The sequence below is a fragment of the Strongylocentrotus purpuratus genome, unplaced genomic scaffold, assembly GCF_000002235.5.
Source record: "Strongylocentrotus purpuratus isolate Spur 01 unplaced genomic scaffold, Spur_5.0 spur5_scaffold_9, whole genome shotgun sequence".
Taxonomy (NCBI): Eukaryota; Metazoa; Echinodermata; class Echinoidea; order Camarodonta; family Strongylocentrotidae; genus Strongylocentrotus; species Strongylocentrotus purpuratus.
This window is the reverse complement of record NW_022145615.1, coordinates 33,669,370-33,691,381: the sequence shown is the minus strand read 5'-3', so window position 1 is coordinate 33,691,381 and position 22,012 is coordinate 33,669,370. Positions and strand designations below refer to the sequence as shown.

The window sequence follows — 22,012 nt, the reverse complement described above, 5'->3', positions numbered from 1 at the left end:
AACAATTTTGAGCACAGATGATGGACACAAAAGAAGAAAAGTCTGTTTATATTTTCTCTTTCTTTCTCTCTCTCTCTCTCTCTCTCTCTCTCTCTCTCTCTTTCTCTATCTTCACACACACATTTTCTGTGTCTCTTCTATTTGTCTCTTTCTTTCCATCTCTATATTTTTCTCTTCCTCTTTTTAACTCCCCCCCCCCCCCTCTCTCTCTCTCTCTCTCTCTCTCTTCCATCACATATATATTTATCAATGTTTATCCCTTTTCCCACTCCACATAGATGCATTTTCCCTGGACTTATTCTCTTTCTCTGCACAGTACCTTACAAGTCACCAGTATAATATAAGATGTCCCCACCCACCTCATTTTATCCCTATCAAATCCCTCAAAGTCTTGTAATCTCCTGGTCGGATTTGAAATCACTTGCTCAAATTCCAAGATCAAAATATTTCCATAAATAGCCATTTAGATTCATGAAAAAATGGAATCTGGAAGGATAGAGCTTAACTGCCTCCTCATGTTGATTTGTTTTCCTCTAAAGTTTGTTAATATGTATTTCACTCTTTATTCCTTATAGTTTCTTCATTTTGTTAAAATTGTCTCTTTTTATTTTAAAAAGGATGCTGATAAAGTGCAGTATCACATAGATATTGACATGAATACATCTCAAAAACATGTGAAGTATTTTTACACTAGATTCACATTGTTGGTGAAATGTGCAGAACATAGCACAAAATGCCAAATTTCTTTCCAAGAAAAGCATGAAATGAAAACAAACACCTCGTTCATAATTAATGACCTCAATCTATATATAGACATACAACTCCAAACACAGTTAGGCTCATCACAAAACAGGTTGCTGACAAGAATGAACTTGTTATCTCTTAAACTGCATCCAATAATCGATAGGGCATGAGAAGAAAAGAATTGAAGAAGGACGCTGAATATTGGTGAATGGGTACACAATCTTTAATAGAATAACCAACACCTCCTCATAGTAGTGGCTCCTTACACCACTTAAGCATTGTTCAACAAGAAATTGATTTAATTCACAAGTGATTATAAGTGTTAGGAGCAAAGAATAGAATTGAATAGGGAAAAACACAAAGAACGGAAGCTTCCTCTTTAGCACTTTCTGCCCTTCTCTAGATTACCTCCCCATCCCCCCCCCCCCTCTCTCCATCTCTCTCTCTCTCTCTGTTCATCCCTCCCTCTCTTTTCCTCAACCTTTTTCTTCTCTTCCCTCTCTCTCTCTCTTTCTCTCTCCCTCTCTCTCTCTCTCTCTCTCTGCCCTTATCAGTTCTTTAATCCTATTAGCTGACCGTTGCCAAGGGAATATAAAGCATGTACTTTAAAAAGCAATCGTGATCTCATAGGAACGATAGAAAACAAGATAATTCCACTTAACGGTAAATGGCTAATAAAAATCTTCAATGGCAAAATTGGCAATGTAGATTTTTTTTTTTCCACAGATGGGACCATTTCATTTGAAATACATGTATTGTAAATGTACGTATTGAAATGCTAAACCACTATTTAAAACTGCAAGGAAAACATGAGAACATAGAAACAAGTACCGTTTCTGATTGTCATATATTTTTGCGTAATTTGATTTACTAAGTATATATTCAAAACTGAATAGAAGAATAGATATCTGTATGATGCTCAAACATTTTGACAATCACTATTTACAATGATGTATTCTCTGAAACTAATTACATTGTACCATTTAGTTGAATTGCAATTATGTAAATCAAAAGAAAATTAAAAAGAAAGGAAATTTCATCATTATCTACTGCAGATGACCAGGAAAAACATAAATGGGGTTTTCTCTTAGCACAAATGAATCCATGAAGACTCACATCTGAACTGTATTTGCTGCCATACTTACATGAAGAAAACCGAACATGAAATGACATTCTCCAATCGGAATCAGCACAGGCCATAAATTTGCCAGGCGCTGATTCACGTTTTGACATCTTTTTAATCTCCCTAGCAATCAGGGAGTCTGCTGCCCACAAATGGCTTGGAATTTATGAGGTGTTGAATCTGAGGCTGTTTACCATCAATTTAACATTGGCTAAATGCTGTCACCTTTCTTAGCTTCAGGAGATTTCCAGCACATGTGGCAGATAAATGTAGCGAAACGTGAATGTGCAATCATGGATCACAGCAGATGCCTCTGACACATGTAGTTGCTGACCAATTTGTATTTGTCAAAACACAACTCAGATAAGGTATTTGGTGTATAATTTAAAACTTTAGGTCAACAAAGCATTTATTATTTTTTCTTGGTTAAAGCAAAGCACAAATGTATGTCAAACTTTGCTAATTACCTAAAGTTGCAAATTGTCAAAGTTTACATTTGATCAGTATTTGTTAACTTTTGAGAGAAAAACTTATAATTTGTCCCGATGTTTCAAAGACCAAGAGTCTTTTAACTTAGACTTCCATTCAACAAAGAAGTTACCACAGCTTGCTGTGATCATTTCTTGATTCCAGTAATTAGAACCAGTCAACCGGTCAAAAAACAGAATGTTCATGAAGCCTTATTTCCGAAAGGCTAATTCGCAAGCTAAAAGGTTTCTGTCTTAAATGGATCTTTACCAGACCTAAAGATTCAACCATAATGACCTTCCTCGGGTTTGTGACGATTCAGTCTAGGGGAATTTCCTATGTAAAATATTCATAAAGTTTCAGTCATCTTGACTGTGCTCTACTTGATTTGTTTGGATGTATACAGCCTAAACTGGATCAAAGACTTACAAATTAGCCTAAAACCAGAGATTACACTATGAGAAATGTACATTTGGCCTCTGATACAGGGTGATCAGTCTAGGAGATTTTGAAAAAATACTGGACACACATCGGCAGTTCTAACAAGTATTTTAAAATATTCACTATCATATTGGACTTGCAGGTAGCAAGATATTTACGAGTATACCAAGTTTTGCCTATTGTATGCCTACATGTATGCATCAAAGTCAGGCAGGCCTATGCAAATCTTTTCCTCCTCAAAAATGCACTTGGGCCTACACAAAAAACCTCAATTTCGATGCATGGATGGCGCTTAACATCTCGATTCACTGGTCTCTGCGCAAACCATTACAGCGACACAAATCAAGGCCTTCTGGTGACAGTGATAAATGAGGGAGAAATCATGACATTTAATTAAAGCCATGGCAGTGATAAATGAAACTGTATTGTAATGCTATATTTAATTGGCCATTGCTGAAATTGCCTTCTGTTGGATAACGACAGAAAATTTATCTACGATGGGCCCAAGGGTATAAAGATGAATAATGATAGTCCCAGCAGACTGCTTTTATGTTATCAAAGTGGATGTAATTCATCATTTAAACTCTAATTGGGTTTTTGTATTACATATGTACACACAGAGGACCTGCACAAGGTTTGTCTAATTTGTTCATACTTTGTGCAAAGGGCTTTAAAAATTGTGGCACATTCAAAAAGTTTGTAAAATGATGCATTACTGATTCCTCAAAGTGAGCACCACATATCACTAGCCTACAGTACTAGCAAAAATTTGTCCGCGTTTAGTCCACAGAGAGTTACAGAGTCATCTATTTTATATAAATTTGTATTGTAATAATTGTATCAAGTTTCAATAACAAATTTTAGTAACTTAAAAGATATTGAAATTTAAAAACTATCTTTTTTCAGTGCTTCATATTTGAAATAAAATATTTTGTGCATTAAAAAAAATGTTGCATCATGTACATTATTTCAAATGGAATAAAACCCTAGATAGGTTTTGATAAACACTGTCAAGTGCTTTTATATTCAATCTGTATATACAAATTGTTTTCAAGAGAATATTACTTATGTCAGTCTTTAAAGTCATCCTAAAGTAAGGGGCTAATTTGCAATAGTATTATACATTTATCTTGTCCACTCAGTTACAACTGTTAAATCTTTTATCTTCAAATACACATTCAAATTTTAAAGGTACTCGTATTCCATTTGTCAGCATTACCTAATTTAGAAATTGGTTTTGACATGGGCCATCAACAAACAAACAAACACTGCATTCATCTATCTCACCTTCCATAGCAAACAAAGCAGCACCTAATTGCCTTTGACAAGTTTTCACGCCTTTAGCGGGGATGAGCATCCTTTTGTCCCCTCCCCCCTCCCCTTCCACCAGAACCCCTTTCTTTTCTCTCCTTCAAAAGGGCATTGTTTGAGGGGCTCTTGTATCCAAGAGTTGTAACTACTCCCCCTGGGCATTCTATAAATGTCATTTGAATATAACTGTATCTGAATGGCTTCTCTTCCTCACTGGGGTTTGGCTTGTTCAATACATTCTCTGTATCCAAACATAGTTCAAGTGTCTTTGCCATGGTGATGAAGATGCCTGGTGTGAAAGATGCCTGGTGATGAAGATGCCTGTTGTGAAGGAGGGCTTACTTAACACATCCACAAGGTGCCAAAACGGTTTGAGTTGATCAACTTCAAAGGTTTCAGGCTTTCACGTCCTAATGCAGATATTCATCAATAGAAGGTTGTTTACATCTCCATTACTCTAGTTAATGATGTTTTGGCTTTTATAAAAGAAGGCATTAAATCCCAACTTCCCCTAAATAATTAATTTAAACTATTAAAACTTTTAATAATAATAATAATAATATTGGATTCTTATATAGCGCACGTATCGACCTTGCAAGGTCCTCAAGGCGCTCCAACATTATTACTACTCTTTTTACAATGACAATATTGCACGTGATGACGTCACAAAATTGTTAATTGCTCATCGAGATAGGTGTAATATGTCACTCTTGCAAACCAAGACATCATTAACCCCTTTTTACAGGTGTAAAAATAATAAAGAGTATTTAAAGGGTCAGTTGATTTTCTCAAACTATATCATATTTGATAATTCTATAAACATAATTTTGTAGATCCTGCAAAGCAAATTCCTTTTTTGGGGAAAATTGAAGAAAAATGGTGCAGGTCCTTTATCTACTGAGGCAACAAGCTGTTTGTATCCATCTGGTTTCCATTTGAAACAGTAAATAAAATTAAACAGAGCTAAAAAGTATTTCAAAAATGACTTTTAACATTGTGAGTTGGATGGGGTTAAAGTATAAAATACATGGTAAATAAGGAAAGTGACAAAATAACGATCGAAAGGCAATTGTAGTTAATTAGGTACTGTTATGTTGCTTTGTAGCATATAATTTCTAGAAAAATGACAACACAAGAACAGCAAATCATCATCCTAGAGGTAAATAACCTCTTTCTCTTCATCCTCCTTCCGACTATCCATCACGTTTCCATCCTCGCCGACACACTCAACAAACCAGCTCTTGATCCGTGCACCTAAATCTTCCGCGCTACCAAATGGACTCTAGCTCTCCTTCCAAGGCAAAGGCTTTTGGGGGATTTTTGAGGATTTTGGATTGGAAAAAATTGGCAAAATGTCAGTTTGTGAAGAAGATAAACAAGGCAAAGAGACATAAACATATTTATTGCAGACCTAGCTCAAGCTCATCAGTCACCATGAACTGTCATCATCAATACCTCATCTCAAGTCCTCTCTCGGAGCATGTATATATTTTCCTCAATTCTCTTCAATGAAGGGGAAAAGTTCAACTATTTTATCATAAAAATGGCTCATTATTCTCTTCTACCTTGAAATGTTAAGTTTTGAACTTTTAAACCTAGTTATCATGTATACATACAGTCTGATCATTTTTCAGCCTTTTCACACACAGCTAAAATTCATCGTTTCTAGAGATGATTAGTATAAATATGTTTAACTCAACAGTTTTAAACAAGTTTATAAAAAAAATTCCCAGTGTGAACATCGTTTATACGATGTTGGGATAGATACGAAGTCGCGATTCATACGCCCCTAAAAGCAGGCTGCAGATACGAAGTTCGTATCTAGAGAGCTTGACATTTTGTGTGTGAAAGGTTATTCGTGTTTAAACGTGTTTCAGACGTGTTTAAACTGGATGGAGCGTGCGTTTTGATTGATATGACATGACCTTCAATGCGCAATGGCACTACTGCGCATTTCACGAGCAGTAGTTAATCACGAAATGATTAACGATTGCACCGAAATTTCTGTGTGTGAATGATGTCAAATGTTCAGGTGATTAGTTTAAACACGTTTTAGTTTAAACACGTTTATACTAATCATGTTTATAGAATTCTAGCTGTGTGTGAAAAGGCTGTTAGTTCAGTCTGTCGTGGCAAGTTACAAGAAAACTTTGTGTGACACATGGAGATCAATATTTCTCAATACACTTCCATTCAATTATATTTCAAAACATGTACAGCACTGAAAAACAAATTGACTGTTACATAGACAAGCAAGAAAAAATAAATTAAAACTCAACAAGTAATTAATGAGATTTTTCATAGTTTGCATCATACAAACATGTTTTTCAATCATTTCTTGAAAGTGTCAGTGTTAGCAATTTCATCAGGTAATGTAGCCTACTTGAACTTCATAACACTGCAAACAATGACAGGCGTGATTTCTTTCAGTCTATCACGACCAAAGTGAACGATACATGATTGCATTCTCTCAAATTTCTCTCTTGCCATCAATCAAAAAAAGAAAAATTATGAGGTGATAATCAGGAGAAAAAAAGGAGCACAAGTCATGAAAGCTGCCTTCTAAATGGTAATAAGTAAGAGTTCCTTTTACCAGATCAACATGTTCTATATAGTGACAGCCATTCATGTTCGTAATATATTCGGCAAACACTCCCGATAGTTTCCTAGTAACATTGCATAGGGCTGTTAATTGTGACTGACACAACTATATAAGCCGATTATTAGCTTCTCTAATTTTTTCTCTTTCTCTTTCTCTTTCTCTTTCTCTTTCTCTCTCTCTCTCTCTCTCTCTATCTTTCTTTGTTTCTATTTTACTTCTCTCTGCTAAATAGAAATATGTTTATACTCAATAAAGTACATTAAAACTATATGATTAGCACATTTGTTCTTCTTGCATACATGTACGTGATACATTAAAATGTTGCAATACATGTACCTGATAAGCAAGGTCAAGATATGCCACTCAATTTGTAATTATAATTACTATCCTAAGGCAATAGAAAATAGTGATATTAAAATCAACGTGTTCTATTAAGTGACAGCCATTCATGTTCGTAATATATTTGGCAAACACTCCCGTTGTTTCCTAGTAACATTGAGCAGGGCTGCTCATTGTGACTGACACCACTATAGCTGATTATTAGCTTCTCCTATATTGTTTCTCTCTCTTTCTCTCTCTCTCTCTCTCCCTCTCCTTCTCTCCCCCTCTCCCTCTCTCTCTCTCTCTCTCTTCTCGCATTGCCATTACCCCCAGTATATGCTTATGATGATCATTGAGTATCATTTCTTGTTTTCTACTTTTAACAACTGCTGTTTAATATACTCAAGCAATGCCAAAAATTCAAATTTCATAGAATTAAGGAAAAACACAACAATCCTTCCCATATTTCAGGGAAAATGTGAACAAGACTTGAAAGTCTCTAGGTACTGTAAAAGATGTAAACTTTGGATCTTGAGTTGCAAGTACTGACCTACATTTTGTCTTTGACCTTAACCCAACTTGACAGAGTTTTCTAATGAAATAAGCACCAAGTGATTAGTTTACACTGAATCTCTCAAGGGCTGTTCCAACGGACAAAGGTTTCACAGTCCTGTTTGAATTGCGGCATAACATCAGCAAATTGCAATTTTTAAGATTTTCACATGTGTGTCAAGGCATTATCAAAGTTTACAAGGTGTGGGTTCAAATGCCTACCACAGAACAAGTATCCGTTTGCAAGGTATTAATCTTCATTTGCCACACTCTAACCAGGTGAAGTAAATGGGTGAATGCTTCATCATCTTATCTGGATAGCTACATAGCCTATATGCAGGCTTGAGCTCAAGTAATTATCCAAAGCCCTTTAGAAGTGCATAGAGCTAGTGTTCAATCTATGATGCAAGTGCAAAATATATTCAATATTTGAGTTATTCATCCACCAATACAAAGGGAAATCTACAATGAATAAACATTGTAGCTGCATTGCTGATGCCTAGACTTACACTATTTATGGTTGCATCCAGGAGCTTTCACTATGAATATGACTGACAAAGAAAGCGGACAAAGTATACAGTTCCTCAGGTAGACAAAGGAACATCCCTTCACTGCTATTATGTAAAAATGTGTAGCACAGGTGTCACATGCATATTCACCTTTTTACATAATAGTAGTGAAGGGATGCTCCTTTGTCTACCTGAGGAACTGTATATTTTGTCCGCTTTCTTTGTCCGCCATATTCATAGTGTTTAAACCTACAACTTGGTTGCATGCACGGTAGTTTCTATTTAGACACTGCATATATACATACAACCGTACATGCTCCGAGAAGACATCTCAGTCTGGTGACAAACCTGGGCCTCAATCGTTGTTAAATTCATGTAACCTCACTTTCATCAAGTTTCATGCTTGCACACATTTTTATGTAGACTGAGGCACATCAGCATTTCATAAGCCCTATCCCATTTCTCTAACCGCGATCCTATCTGAAACACTTTGGACAGCAGTGCAGACAGGGCCACTGGAGGAGTGTTTCATCTCCTAGTATTCCAGTGATACCTCTAAATTGGAGTCATCTCACTCCTCATAGGCCTCCCATCAGTAGTCATACATCAAGACACAACCCAGAATTGGAAATAGAGCTTTTATACCAAGAGGATGCTAAGCTTTCATTTCCTTTTCTGTTCTCATCAGATACTCAAAGCTCTAGATTTACATGACTAGATTGTGTGCCTGAATAGAGCAAGGCATGAATGAATTCATATTCGTTTTGAGAAGATGGAAGGTGAACACCAACTTGTTTATACAGCCTTCTCATTCTTTCATTTCAAGCAATTGGAACGATTCCAATCATTCAAATGTAACATATCAGTAAATGAATGAAAAAGTACAAATCATCAGGAAAGCTCACACATGTACATGTATTATTCTCTTCAAATCATGTCTGTTTGTGGGTTTTTTCATCAGAAGTTACATTTTTGGACTAATTTTTGCTGGTTGATAGTTTCAATAAATTCATCAGCATCTGATATATAACATCCTGAAATTTGCGTGAATTTTAGAAATTTGTTTATGACTTGTTTCTGAAGTGACAGGTGGGTTTACAAGAGACATGTGTGCCCACACTTAACTTCAAAATCTTTTTTATGTGCATGTACACTTCTGAAATTGTAAGAACTGTGCCCCCACCCCTCTCTTTAAAGATCCTGGAAACACCACTGGTACGCAATTTAGCAAAATGTGTGAACTGTGTGTGGCAAAGCTCAGTTTGGATGGCTTTTTATTACCCGGCATCTGGCTAGCAGTGAGAAGGTATGAGTTTCTATCCTAATCTAGTCATGATTGATATCAATAGCTTTCAGCTGTAAATCAGACAATCCTTCATCTATTATCCTCTCATGTCAGTCTCTCACTTCAAACCTCGCATGTTCACAAGTAAAATGAAAAACTGTGGTATTTTCCCCGGTGTGATCTTCGTTCAGGCCTAATATATAAACCCCATTGAGTACAAATTCAAACCTAGCACGTCCACTCGATCAAAAGGGTGGCATCTTTTACATATTTTTTCCTCCGGAGGAGAGGGGAGGGGGAGAGGGGAAGGGGGGAAGGGGGAGGGAGGGGAGAGAGGAGAGAAAGGGAAGAGGGAGGGGAGAGATGGGAGAGAGGGGAGAGGGTGGGGGGGGGAGATCTGCATGTATCATCATCTAATGCATGATCACACTATCGAAAGGGGGTTGTCTTTTTAATATGTTAGGGATTGTCAACATGCTGAAAGCGGGGGCTCTATATAAAGTAACATGAACAAAGATAATGTAATATCAATCTCGTACTAGCTAACATTAAGGTTGACATGTAATCTGATTCTCTCTGAGTATCTTTGAGGACATGCACGTACCGACAAAGTGACAGAATAGTTGTTGAAATGTCACTGGTTTATAATATCTTGACATTTCAATCACAATAACAAGGGCTTAACCAGTGTCGACAGGATTGATATTAAAAATCTGAAACATTGCATGTCCATGTACCTAGGAATGAATCAACAACTCATAACCCACCCTACTTCTTCTTGAATGTCATTCTTTTTTTCATCCCAACAAAAGCATAGCCTACATGCGATCCATTTATTCACCTGTAATAGTTTCTTCTTCATTCATTTCATGAGCATTATTTTGAACCAACGAATCCGTACAGTAATTACAAAATATGAGGTATCCATTGGTTCATAACAACGCCAATGATTTTGGTTTCTGTTATTGATTTCTTTTTATTCTACTATCATAGTTTCTTTTTTTTTCATTTTCTGTTTTCCCATCTGTGGTCTTCTTGTTTTTCTCTATTGACAGGAAAAAAATTCTTCCCTCTCATTTGCTATCTTGATCTTTAGAGACCACTTCATTTTCAACTTACATGCATGTGAATTATGTGAATTATGTGAATTATGTGAATTATGTGAATTATGGCTGCTGGTAGATTAAATTAACACAAATTCAAATAATCCAAGCTCTTTTTTCATGAATTTTTCAAAAGTTAATAAGATATATTCCATGATTTTTTTATATATAAAGAGGTATAACAAAGGTTCTACCACCTGTAGCTTATATTCTTCTGAATAAGAGTGGATACATAGCACCTGCTGAGTGCCAAAAGGCATCAATTTTTTATTCAAGTATACATTTTATTATATATACGCGTTAACACCCTTCTGACTCTCAACATATGACATGCAAGTTTCTTTATTTTAACAAGCTATCACTTCCCTTATTAAGACCTGAAGGATATTTAGATACGGTAAGTATGCAGGTACAGCATTCCCAGAAAGTGCCTTATTCATGCACAAATTGAGCACGTTACAGAGCAGTCAAAACAAAATTAGGAACACATATTTCATCTCAGTAGGGGCTAATTTGACTTTATTGGGAATATTAGGGAAAGTACCTGAACATGACCCCTTTGGCAACAAGATCTGCCACTCAGGTATGGATCGCAATAAAAAACAAAAATGGAAAAGCGTCTGGGGAATGTAACCCCATGGCATTACTAGTCTTGTGAATTCATGCATAAAGTTGCTGCCCTATAGGCATTATTATGTCCAATGGTACAGCGTAATTACGCCCTACTTTTCTGCAAAATTACGTGGAGATATTTTTAACCATTTTACTTCAGCTCTAGCTTCCTCGTGACTTAAGTTCTGGTCTTTTGGATTCTTATTAAGTCAAGCGCAATCTTTGTCCTTCTATTCTGTTGTCAAGCCATTATTTTGGAGTTAACAATTGCCATAATATTAGGGCGTTATTATGCCATAAATTAGGGTGTAATAACATCGTAATAGGGCATTATTACACCATATAAGAGCGTTATTACGCCCTATATTAAAGTGCCTTGGTAACATGGCCTCAGATTCTGAAACAAAATCCTGGATTTAGCTCATGCTGCAATCATAATTATAAACCTTGAGGTCAGTCAGGAATCCCATGACTTTTACAAGCCGATCGGCAGTCTGATTATCAAGATATTTATGATTGGAAATCAAAATTTTATTTTTCGTTTTCCTAACGGTTTTTATAACACTATAGCCTATTAAGGAAAACGAGTATGGTAAAACCGGTCACTCAAAGATTATTACTTTTTGAGGAACTTCATGATCATTTTGAAGCGCAATTTTTTTAGAGCTTCAATATTACACCAAATCACTGACACTGATAACACGTAGGACCATGCATCTCAAATTTAACATTGTTAAACGATGCCTTTAAGGTGTAATGTCATGATTTTTAAAAATTGTGGGCAGAAATCATGAACCTACTTCAATTTATTGATGAGAGAGAGAGAGATGATGTGTGAGGTAGGAGTGAGAGAGGTGGTGTGTGAAAAGAAGGAGAGAGAGAGAAGAGAGAGCAAATAAAGAAAGAGAGAGAGAAAGCGAGTAAAAAAAGAAATAGAGAGAGAAGAGAGAGAGAGAGAAAAGAGAGAGAAAAGAGAGAGAAGAGAGAGAGAGAGAGAGAATAAATTAGAGAATGAGAGAGGGAGAAAAGGAGAAAGAGAGAGATGAAAGAGAGAGAGAGATAAAAGAGAGAAGAGAGAGAGAGAGAGCAAATGAGGGAAAGAGACAGAGAGATAAAAAAAAAAAAAAAAAAAAAAAAGAAAAAGCGAGAGAGAGAGAGAGAGAGATAGAGACGGACAGAGTGATGTGATGAAAGATGAGAGAGTGATCCCAAGATATTCAGAGGAGCTAGAATGATACCCATGAGGATGCCCCTGAGGATGCCCCTGAGGATGCAAAAAGCCAGTCTGATTCATCTTGATTTAAAATCATATTCATCACAATTCAATAATGCAATGTAGTCGCTGTGTGCCCATAAGAGGGGCAAAAACACATATTTTTTATCTTATTTGGATCTTTTCTTTTTAGGTTTTGTGATGAAAAAATAGAGAAACTGTATAACGGATTTATGAATTATAACTGTAAATATTTTCGACAATGAAAATACTGACTATTTTGAATGGGGTAGTTTCATTTAAAGGGATCATTTAACATTGTTAAATCTGAGATACACGGCCTTACGTGTTATCAGTGTCTATGATATGGTGTAATATTAAAGCCCTAAAAAAAATTGCGCTTCAAAATGATCAAGAAGTGCCTCAAAAAAGTAAAAATCATTGAGTGACCGGTTTTTACTATACTCATTTTCCCCAATAGACTGTAGTGTTATGAAAACTGTTTAGTAAACGGTTTTCAAAATTTGTAATTCCAATCATAAATATCTTGATAACCAGACAGGCGATGGGGTTCCTGACTGACCTAAAGGTTTATAATTATCATTGCATCATGAGCTAAATCCAAAATTTTGTTTCAGAATCTGAGACAAAGTTACCGGATCCCTTTAAGAAAGGCAAAGACTGAAAAATGCAATTTTCCAAAACATAAACATCAGTTGGCCATTCATTCATTAGTACCCAACTGCCAAGCACAGAAAAACATACTTAGTACATGCAAGGAATTATTATGCAAGGGTAATTATGCAAGAAAATGGGGAAAAGATCCTGCAAACATGCAATGGGCAAGAATGTTCTTTCAGATTGCATTGAACACTTAATGTGAAATTCAATTGCTTTTTTTTTCTTACTGTGGATGATTTTAGACTGAAACAATCATTGGGCTATTTTTGATGAAACAATAAATCATAAAATACTACCAGTAATATTGTTGGGATATAAATAGGAAAGTTATAGTTCTGGGAATACTGTCTCTGAGGACTTGACTTGAAATGGCAAGTCTAACAGGTGTCTGTAGAGCCCACCCTCCCTCTCTCTCTCTCTCTCTCTCTCTCTCTCTCTCTCTCTCTCTCTTTCTCTCTCTCCCTCCCTCTTTGTCTCTGTCTACTCTTCTCTACTCGCTCTTCTCATTTCTCTCTCTCTCTCTTTCTCTCTCTCTCTTTCTCTCTCTCTCTCCCTCCCCTCTCCCCCCCCCCTCCCTCCCTCCCCTCTCTCTCTGCCTCTCTCTCCCTCTTTTATACATATCTTGTGATGTGTATAAATCAATAAATTTATTGATCTTTTCTTACTGATCAATAAAAGAGAAACCATATCTTTACCATTTTATATTTCATCATGGCATTGTTTGCATGCAATACCCTGTGGTCTCTGAATTTTCAACAATCTCTCAACAACTTTGGATTTACTCTCCAGATTTTCTGTAATGGGTATGTTGTGTTTTCAAGGATCTATGTCATATTATTTGTCTAGCATGGATGTAGGCTTCATCAACATCTTGTATTTTTCATGATCTGGACATTTCGTACAAAGAAGATAAACAGTTTTTTTGGTCATTCTTCTATTTTTAAACTTTGTTTATTTTGACAATGTTTACTTGTCAGTTGGTCTTGGTTCCTGAGTGAAAGACAGATGAAAGAACTATTTACAGGTAAATCTTGACATTTCTAGATATATCTGGCTTCTACAAGGTATTTCTTCACACCCAAAGTCAGGCTCTCGTGTTAAAATGGCTCAGGAGCTGACTTGTTTCATACACATTCTTTCATGACAATTTCTGGAAATATACATGTAATTCATTGTGGAAATGAACATATGTTTCCTCTTTTTGATAAAAATAACTTTTACCAATCTAAATTTTCTCTTTCCTTTAAAACATGAAACAAAGGCCAAATCAAAAGAGCTACATGTAGATACTTTACAAATGGTTAACAGGTGGGTAAGACTACTGACTTATGTCAACACATAAGCTACATAATAATGAGAAGAAACAAATTAAATACCTAATTTGACAAGAAAAAGAATTAATCATTACGAGCGATGAAAAGAAAATGGATACGTACCATATGACTTCCACAATTAGGATCATTGCCAACAGATGGTGTTCTCTTACACCACCATCCAGAGTCTTGGGCATACGCTGTAAGAACAAGTAAGGGTAAGAATCCTAGTGTAACCCATGCTTCCCAGATTTCCACAACTCCTTTTGAGCTCCATAAGACCACGATAAGAATCCAAACATAGGCAAATAAGGACCACGCAGTTGTTACCAAAAACACTCCAAATTCTTTGATTTTTTTCGCTTCCGGTGAGGGAACACTGACAACGCAAACGGCCGTGATTATTAGAAGATTGAACGCAGCGCTGCCGATGATCGTGAAGGTCCCTAAGCTATCCTTTCGATTTGGCGGTTCCGTAAGGTTCTGCAAGGTCTCAACGGTGTTGAGAAGGATCTCTGGCGCGCTGCTCCCAAGAGCCATCAGAGTCAAATTGGCGACGGTCTCGTTCCAGACGAGGACCTCCTTCTTGACGTGGACCTTGCGTTCCGCGTCATATTTGATGATTGTCTTCTGTTTGCTGGTGATCATCTCGATGCTGCACATGAAGACGTCGCTGATGATAGCGATACCGATGAACAGATAGAACATGGCCATGAGGTATAGCGTGCATCGTAGCCATGCTGGCCACAGGTTCTCTGCAGGCAGGAGGAGCCAGCTGGAACACCTGGTCTGGTTCTCTTTAACAAACTCCACCACATATCCAAGCGAGTAGTTGTCATAGTAAGGTACACCCCTGTAAGACATGCTGAGGATGCTCCGCTCCGTAAGGAACAAGGCTTAGCTGAACATGACTCCAAGGTAGTGGCTTGAAATCTGCAAAAGAGACAAATGAAGGAATAGAAAAGATTACAGTTCCATGCAATTAAAAAATAATAATTAATGACCCTCACTCATGAAAAACAATATTTGCCACAAGTTTGACATTGACTAAAATATCAGAATTGGTGAGTGAGCATGAAGAAAAGGGAAGCATTAAGTTGTTTTATGTACTTCAGATTCTTTTTACAAAAAAACACACAACAATACTGGGGGAATACAAGGGGAAGTCTGGATGGGATCACCAAAGTAAAAAAAACTGGCCTTCACATCTCTATCAAAATTATTGGAAATGAAAATATCATTCATAGGATAACATCCAAAAGAAGCAAATCTGAGAAGATATTTGACAAAACAAACTCCCACGATAAAAACATCTCAGGATGAGAGAGTTCTCTGTGTATCGTATTTCTGGCAAAGCGGAGCCTTGTAGAGCATGACGCACATAGCATGACATCATGAGTGATGTGGGATTGACCTGTTGATCATGACGTTAAAGAGCTTCATATAGCTTAGCGTCTGTTCAGAGCCAGAAGGGCGTTAAGTCTATGTTAAAGTACAATGTATATATTAGTTAATGCCCTTTTTGCTCCAAACGGACATCATATGTTCTTTATCATCATATCTCCTTGCTCTCATTTGAGGACATCATCTTCTTATAGCAAAAAGGGAGTTAACGTATCATTTAATGTTGTTCTGGCTCTCAAGAGAATACAGATACATTAATGCTTGTCCCCCACCAAGCTTCCCAGGGGTAAGGCAGATTAACCCATGCTTTATGAAAATATGATTTCTTGGTAAGGAATATGTTTTTATAAGTGACATCAATTCAAACTAACAAAATAAAATCTCTCAAATTTTATCATGGACATACATGTATAAACAATGTATACTAAAGATTTTCACTGTTCATTTCACAAACCAAGTTAGATAAGTTGATTCCAAATATAGATTGATTTATAAACGTGTGCTGCGCGGATATCACTTTCCAATTATAATCACAAGGTCGTGAAAATCCTTAATTACATTTTTCTTTTGATCACAAATGTATTCAAGGTTCAATTCCCATGCCAATTTGAGCATCAGACAACATTTTTTAATGTTAACATTATTATTTCCAAGGCTTCAACCATGGAGAGAGGATGGATCCCAATGGCACTTCCTGAAATAGCCATTCTCCTCTCTGCTTGCATACTGTCAATAAACAGCTCTGGGTAGGGCCATCATCGCCAACAGGTCTTTTCTTGACAATTATGTGTACAGAGGAAAATTAGAGCTGAATGTAAATGTCAAGACATGGTTTTCCTTTGCCGACGACGGAAGAGTTTTGCAGCATGTCTTGTACATGGATACAAGTTAGAAAGCAAACTGAGCTGGAATGTTGGAGAGTAAAGAATACATTGCACCATTATCTAGTAACAAATTATGATGCACATTTACTTTTGTATTCTGAAGAGGTAAGGAAACTTCATTGAATTCAGGAGTCTTGTTTTGTTTGACACAAGTAATTACATGAACATTCCATCACAACAGATAAATAAAATCTGACAGTCAATTTTTTTTTTTAATCCAAATTGTTTTAGTACCAAGGACTAGCACACAATGAAGCCATATGAAGGTCTACTGTGAAAAATTATTTGTCAGTCATGTGTGTCACACATTCTAACATGTTATTTTTCCACTGGTGATAACAACAATTTAAACATGTACATGCAGGGACAGATCCATGAGGAGGGGGGGGGGGTCAAGCAAGGGGGTATGGATCCCTTTTTCTTTTGCTTGTCAGAGATTTGGGGCATTGGACCTCCATTTGGAATATTGTACCCCTTTTTATGCTCTTTATCCTTTTTTTGTTGTTTACCTTCCTTGTCAGATAATTGGTATTAGGACCCCTCCTTACCACCCCTCCCCCTTAAAAAAACTCCTAGAACCACCTCTCACTTGAATGTTTGCACACTACAGGACTACATATATGTACAAGTACATTCAAGAACATTTGATAACCCACACCGGCCTCATTCGTAACCCTCAGCAAATATCCTAATCCGATCACTACATGATTGCGCCACTCTGCGCTGTCAAGGTAATCCTCTCCTCTCCGGCAATGTCCTACTATGCTTGATTTGATTGGACAGAATGATTAAAAGTTCTCCTAATTCGGTTTGGTAATTGCTTGAATGTCAACCCCCAGTAAACGACCCCCACACCCAAGGCTTGACATTTTGCAGGTGATGGATTTGATGCCTGAAAGGACCATCACATCAAGGCAGATAAACACATTTCAATGAATTCTTGGAGATGGCTGTTCATAACAGGAAGCATCAAGCCACGTTTAGATTCTATTCTTCTGAAGATGGATGATGCAATGTCAAATTCATAAACCACTTTTTAAATTAAAAATTTAGTCTCTAGATACAAATTTGAAGTAAACTATGAGGTGATGAGGTACAGTGTGGTGACATAAAAAGGCCCTTAACAGAGCATAAAAAGGCCCTTAACAGAGCATAAAAAGATAAAATTGCAAGGATCAATCCTCTAGGTATATAATGCTGGTAAGATGAGAAATCAAGAATTGTGGGGTAAATGAGGTTCTAATATGTTTACAAATTCCCCTTTTGAGGTTGTCACATGTACATTAATTTATTTCCTCACATGAAGTTACTCCTACTTCAGTGAGATACAAGTGTATTTATTTCCACCTCTAATACAACCTACACAAGAAGCCCTACAGCTGTACACTATGATCAAAATAGTACTCTCCATTAATTAGAAATTTAGTGAGATATATATGTTTGAACATGGATTCTGGTTCCTTGTGAGGTTTCCAAAAGTGCATTTCCTATATATTCACATTCCATAAAGGACAACAAATAAGGCCTGAAACTCTATTGTTTAAATAGATCGGTCTATGTAACCGGTAAATTACATGACATGAAAGGACTCTGGTACATGTCGAAGTAAATCTTTATGAACATTATATACCCAGGTACAAAGAATCCTGGTTACCGTTTCCCGAAAATGTCACCTGAAGGCTATTCCACAATCTGACAATCTTTCCCCTCGAGATTATCGTCCAAATTGTGTTTGACTTGTGTACAAGTACCTGGTCAGAGATCAGAATGATCAGACGTTGTTTACTATTGTTATGGAGATGTAGGAATGTAATGTCTTTATCGTCCCCATACAACAAACATTGGAATCGGTCATCGGGCGTACTTTGATTTAAAGAATAAAGAATAAATCCTTCAGGGCACTCAGGCTAATGAACTATTGTCATACAGATATCATTCTCTATTGTTTTACACACGTGTATGTACATTAGGAGGAAAAAGAGCCAACATATTGCTGGGAGCCAGAAGGGCATCAACTCATGGGGGGGGGGGTATCAAATTTGATACCCTTCTGGATCTCAACAGATAATATATGCACTGGTCAGACATTGAAATCAATCTTGATGTTGACTTGCTTGTCATGAGAAACTGCAGTCAAACCTGTCCATAGCGACTGCCCAAGGGAAACACAAGAAGTGGTCTTTGTAGACAGGTGGTCTGTAGACAGGTTCTTTTAGTACATGTTTCAATGAGAAACTATTTTTCAAGGGAAACCAAAAATTTGGCGTTTGTAGACAGGTGGTGACTAAAGCAGGTTTGAATGTATAGTATATGTACTAATAGCTAAAAGTCATTCTAAATTGTTTGGTATGCTCTGAACTAGATGGTTTGGCCATGTAAAGAGAAAAAACTTGCTGATATTTTCACATACAGGAATTATTTGTCTCCATGTATACATACATACATACATGTATATAGCACCATAAAAATACTGGTATGTTTCTTTACCTGCCCTTTGAGCTTTGGTGCAGGGAAAAGGTGTTGGCTTAATACACCTTAAATGTCTATAAACCCTTTGAGACCTTTTACTGAACATGTACAATGTATACCAGTCTGCTCATGTTATAAACACTATCCATAGTAACAGTCAGTAGGTCAAAGACCCAGGACTCCAAAGTGCATAAAATTGACTTTACGCCTAAAAATAGAAGTCTTGAATAAATAAATGGAACCTGATGCCAAATCTAAAGATTTTGACAAATTTTCACTCAGCGTGTCGATTACAATTGAATGTGAAACCAAACACTAAACTAACAATAGTTTAATCAAAGAGTGTTCATAAATCAACCAAGAAAAATGCACTTGTTATTCTTTTACACACACTTCCTCCCTCTCTCTCTCTATCTCTAACCCCCTTTTTTCTATGTTTTCTCTATCTGCTTTCTGCATCTCACTTGGTCACTTACAAAAGATTTATGTGTCATGTATCTACAGGAACAGTAACTTTCAAATCCCCTTTTTTTTCTTCTTCTTAGCTTCCAGTTGTGTCCATTTTCTTTTGACAGACAAATATTTTCCTCTATTGTTTTGCTACAATAACAAATTGCTCAAATAATAATTTTACCAGAGTAACACTACAGAGCTATATTCATATTTCATTGTTTGTCCTGATGTGTTTTTGTTCTCTTCTCTCTCTCTCTCTTTTATTTGACTTTTGTTGGACAGGTAATTGTCACTGTTAAATGTCACTGCACAACATGTACATGTTTGCAACAACATCAGCTGTACCCTTAGGGAATGCCATCTTACACTGCCCCCCTTAAAACCGCCCCCTAAACCCCCCCCCCCCCCCCCTAAATAAAATAGTGTAAAAACACAGACACAGATTCATGCACAAGCTCTGTGTAATTGGGCAACTAAATTGCTTCTGAACAGTCAAATAAAACCTAGGGGACACTTATAATTTGTCCCTCTTGGGTGAATGTACATTAACTAATGATGCGAGGAGTCTAAATCAACCTGTATGTGCTTGCAGGGTGTCTCTAGGTCATGCATCTTCATTACTTTTTGTCTCCTACAAGTATGTCTCACATAAACAACTTGCATACACATGAACTTAACACTACATGGTACCGGTAAACGGAACACAGTGAACATGGCCAAAAAATAATAATTCCAGACACCTAACATTTTGATATATTGTGTACATGTATAAAGGGGCCCCTTTCAATCAGACTGTAAAAAAAAATCAATCTAGACTCTACACCCCCCCCCCCCCCCCCTGGAAAAGGTTACCATGGAGCCTTGAATGCACTTCCTTTTTTAAATTTCTTTTTATGGTTTTATTAGGGAGTTTTTGCTTTTTAATTCCATGAATTTGCATCCACAGTCTACTGCAGGAGGAAAAAATGTTATGCAAAATTGTCTTCAGAGAATTTGCCTTTTATAGCTGTCAGCTGCTCATTCAAAGCATTTGGGTGTTTCCTGGCTTTACAACAAAAGTAAAAACTAGAGCAGCCACAAAAGAGTTATTATCGACCTTCCATATGCCATCCAGGCAATCATAGATATTCTCAGATTTAATCAATAATTTTAAAGGTATATGATATAGGTCTGCCCTAGCAGAAGTGTATTTAACCGGGTCGAAATTAATAGTGTAATGCAATTGCATACCCTGCGATTTCTTACTTACCATTGTGCATATAGTTATGTGTAAGGTGAAGAACTAAATTTGATGAACTAAATTTGAAGAACTAAATTTGTTGAACTAAATTTGATGAACTAAATTTGAAGAACTAAATTTGAAGAACTAAATTTAATGAACTAAATTTGTTTTATACTTCTGGAATATGAGATTATACACATAATGATTTTCTGTGGATTTTTTTCTTCTTCAATCCAACAAATTTTGTAGGGCATGATCATACGTTACTGTACAGTCACTAGGCTCCCCAAATATACAACCTACATTTCCATGATAAAACTGACATAGAAGTAAAATAGTAATAATAAACTGTATTAGAGAAATGAAGATGTTACTTACTTAAGTTACAGTATCTAGGCCTACATATAGATGACAGAATGTTACAGAAACATTTACCAGGTATACATTTGGGCTTAATTTATATGTGACAAAAGGGTTGCACATTTACAGGTGGACCCATTTTCAACAAAATATGTTTTCACTGATATGATTAACAAGTCCTATTGCTTCAAACCATTCAACATTATGCTCTTAAAGAGTAATTTTCACTTAGGTAACATCCATAAATCACGCATTAATTTACATGGTATAAGGAAATACTCTTGTTTTCAACTTATAGGTCTACATGTATGTAGATGCACATGAAAGTGACCAACCCATTGCTAAAACAGTTATATCATGGCTCGCTATGCTCTATTATAGCACGTAACAAGCCTTGTGCGTTAATGCGGCAGTACTACTGTGCAAAAACACAATAAGACTTTGGATCCACTGACCAGGGCTGCCGGGCAGGCACAATGACGTGAAGTGTCACTGAATCTATTCAATGTCCCTGCCAACAAGACGCTCTTTCAACACACATGGTTTCATGGTAGTCTTTACATTAGACCCTTTTACGCATGAATGTATATTAGGCCTATTGTTAATCCATTTACTGTGTATTCATTCTTTAGAACTGTTAAAAGTTTTCTTCTGTATCTTCCAGTCTGTTTGATTAGAGATTAACACTGCACTTTATTTCAAAAAGATTAATTTGATTTGATTTGTTGTTTTGTTCACAAAGTTAGAATGGGCCATCAAATTACGATGCAATATGTGTCAGTCCACCAACATGAGAAGCATAAATGCATGCACATAAAAGCCAGTTTAAAAGTACTTTTCTGTTTCCAGGAGCTCTGTTAGTATTGGATGTTGTAAAAGTGTGAGTTTCTCACAGTGATATTAACGATTTTAAATGTGTTGAAGTGCATCAAACAATGTTTC

At 36.5% G+C, this 22,012-nt stretch overlaps 1 protein-coding gene across 5 annotated transcripts in view; it reads right to left on the bottom strand.

Annotated features, from left to right (window-relative positions):
• The window catches only part of LOC577006 (sodium/calcium exchanger 2), an 84,886-nt gene that overhangs the window by 60,411 nt on the left and 2,463 nt on the right, over nucleotides 1-22,012 (bottom strand). For all 5 annotated transcript variants that reach the window (XM_011685576.2, XM_030976843.1, XM_030976844.1 and 2 more), the window contains exon 2: nucleotides 14,402-15,211. In XM_011685576.2, the coding sequence (XP_011683878.2) occupies nucleotides 14,402-15,142 (741 nt within the window). In that variant the 5' untranslated portion in view covers nucleotides 15,143-15,211. The remainder of the gene's footprint in view (nucleotides 1-14,401; nucleotides 15,212-22,012) is intronic.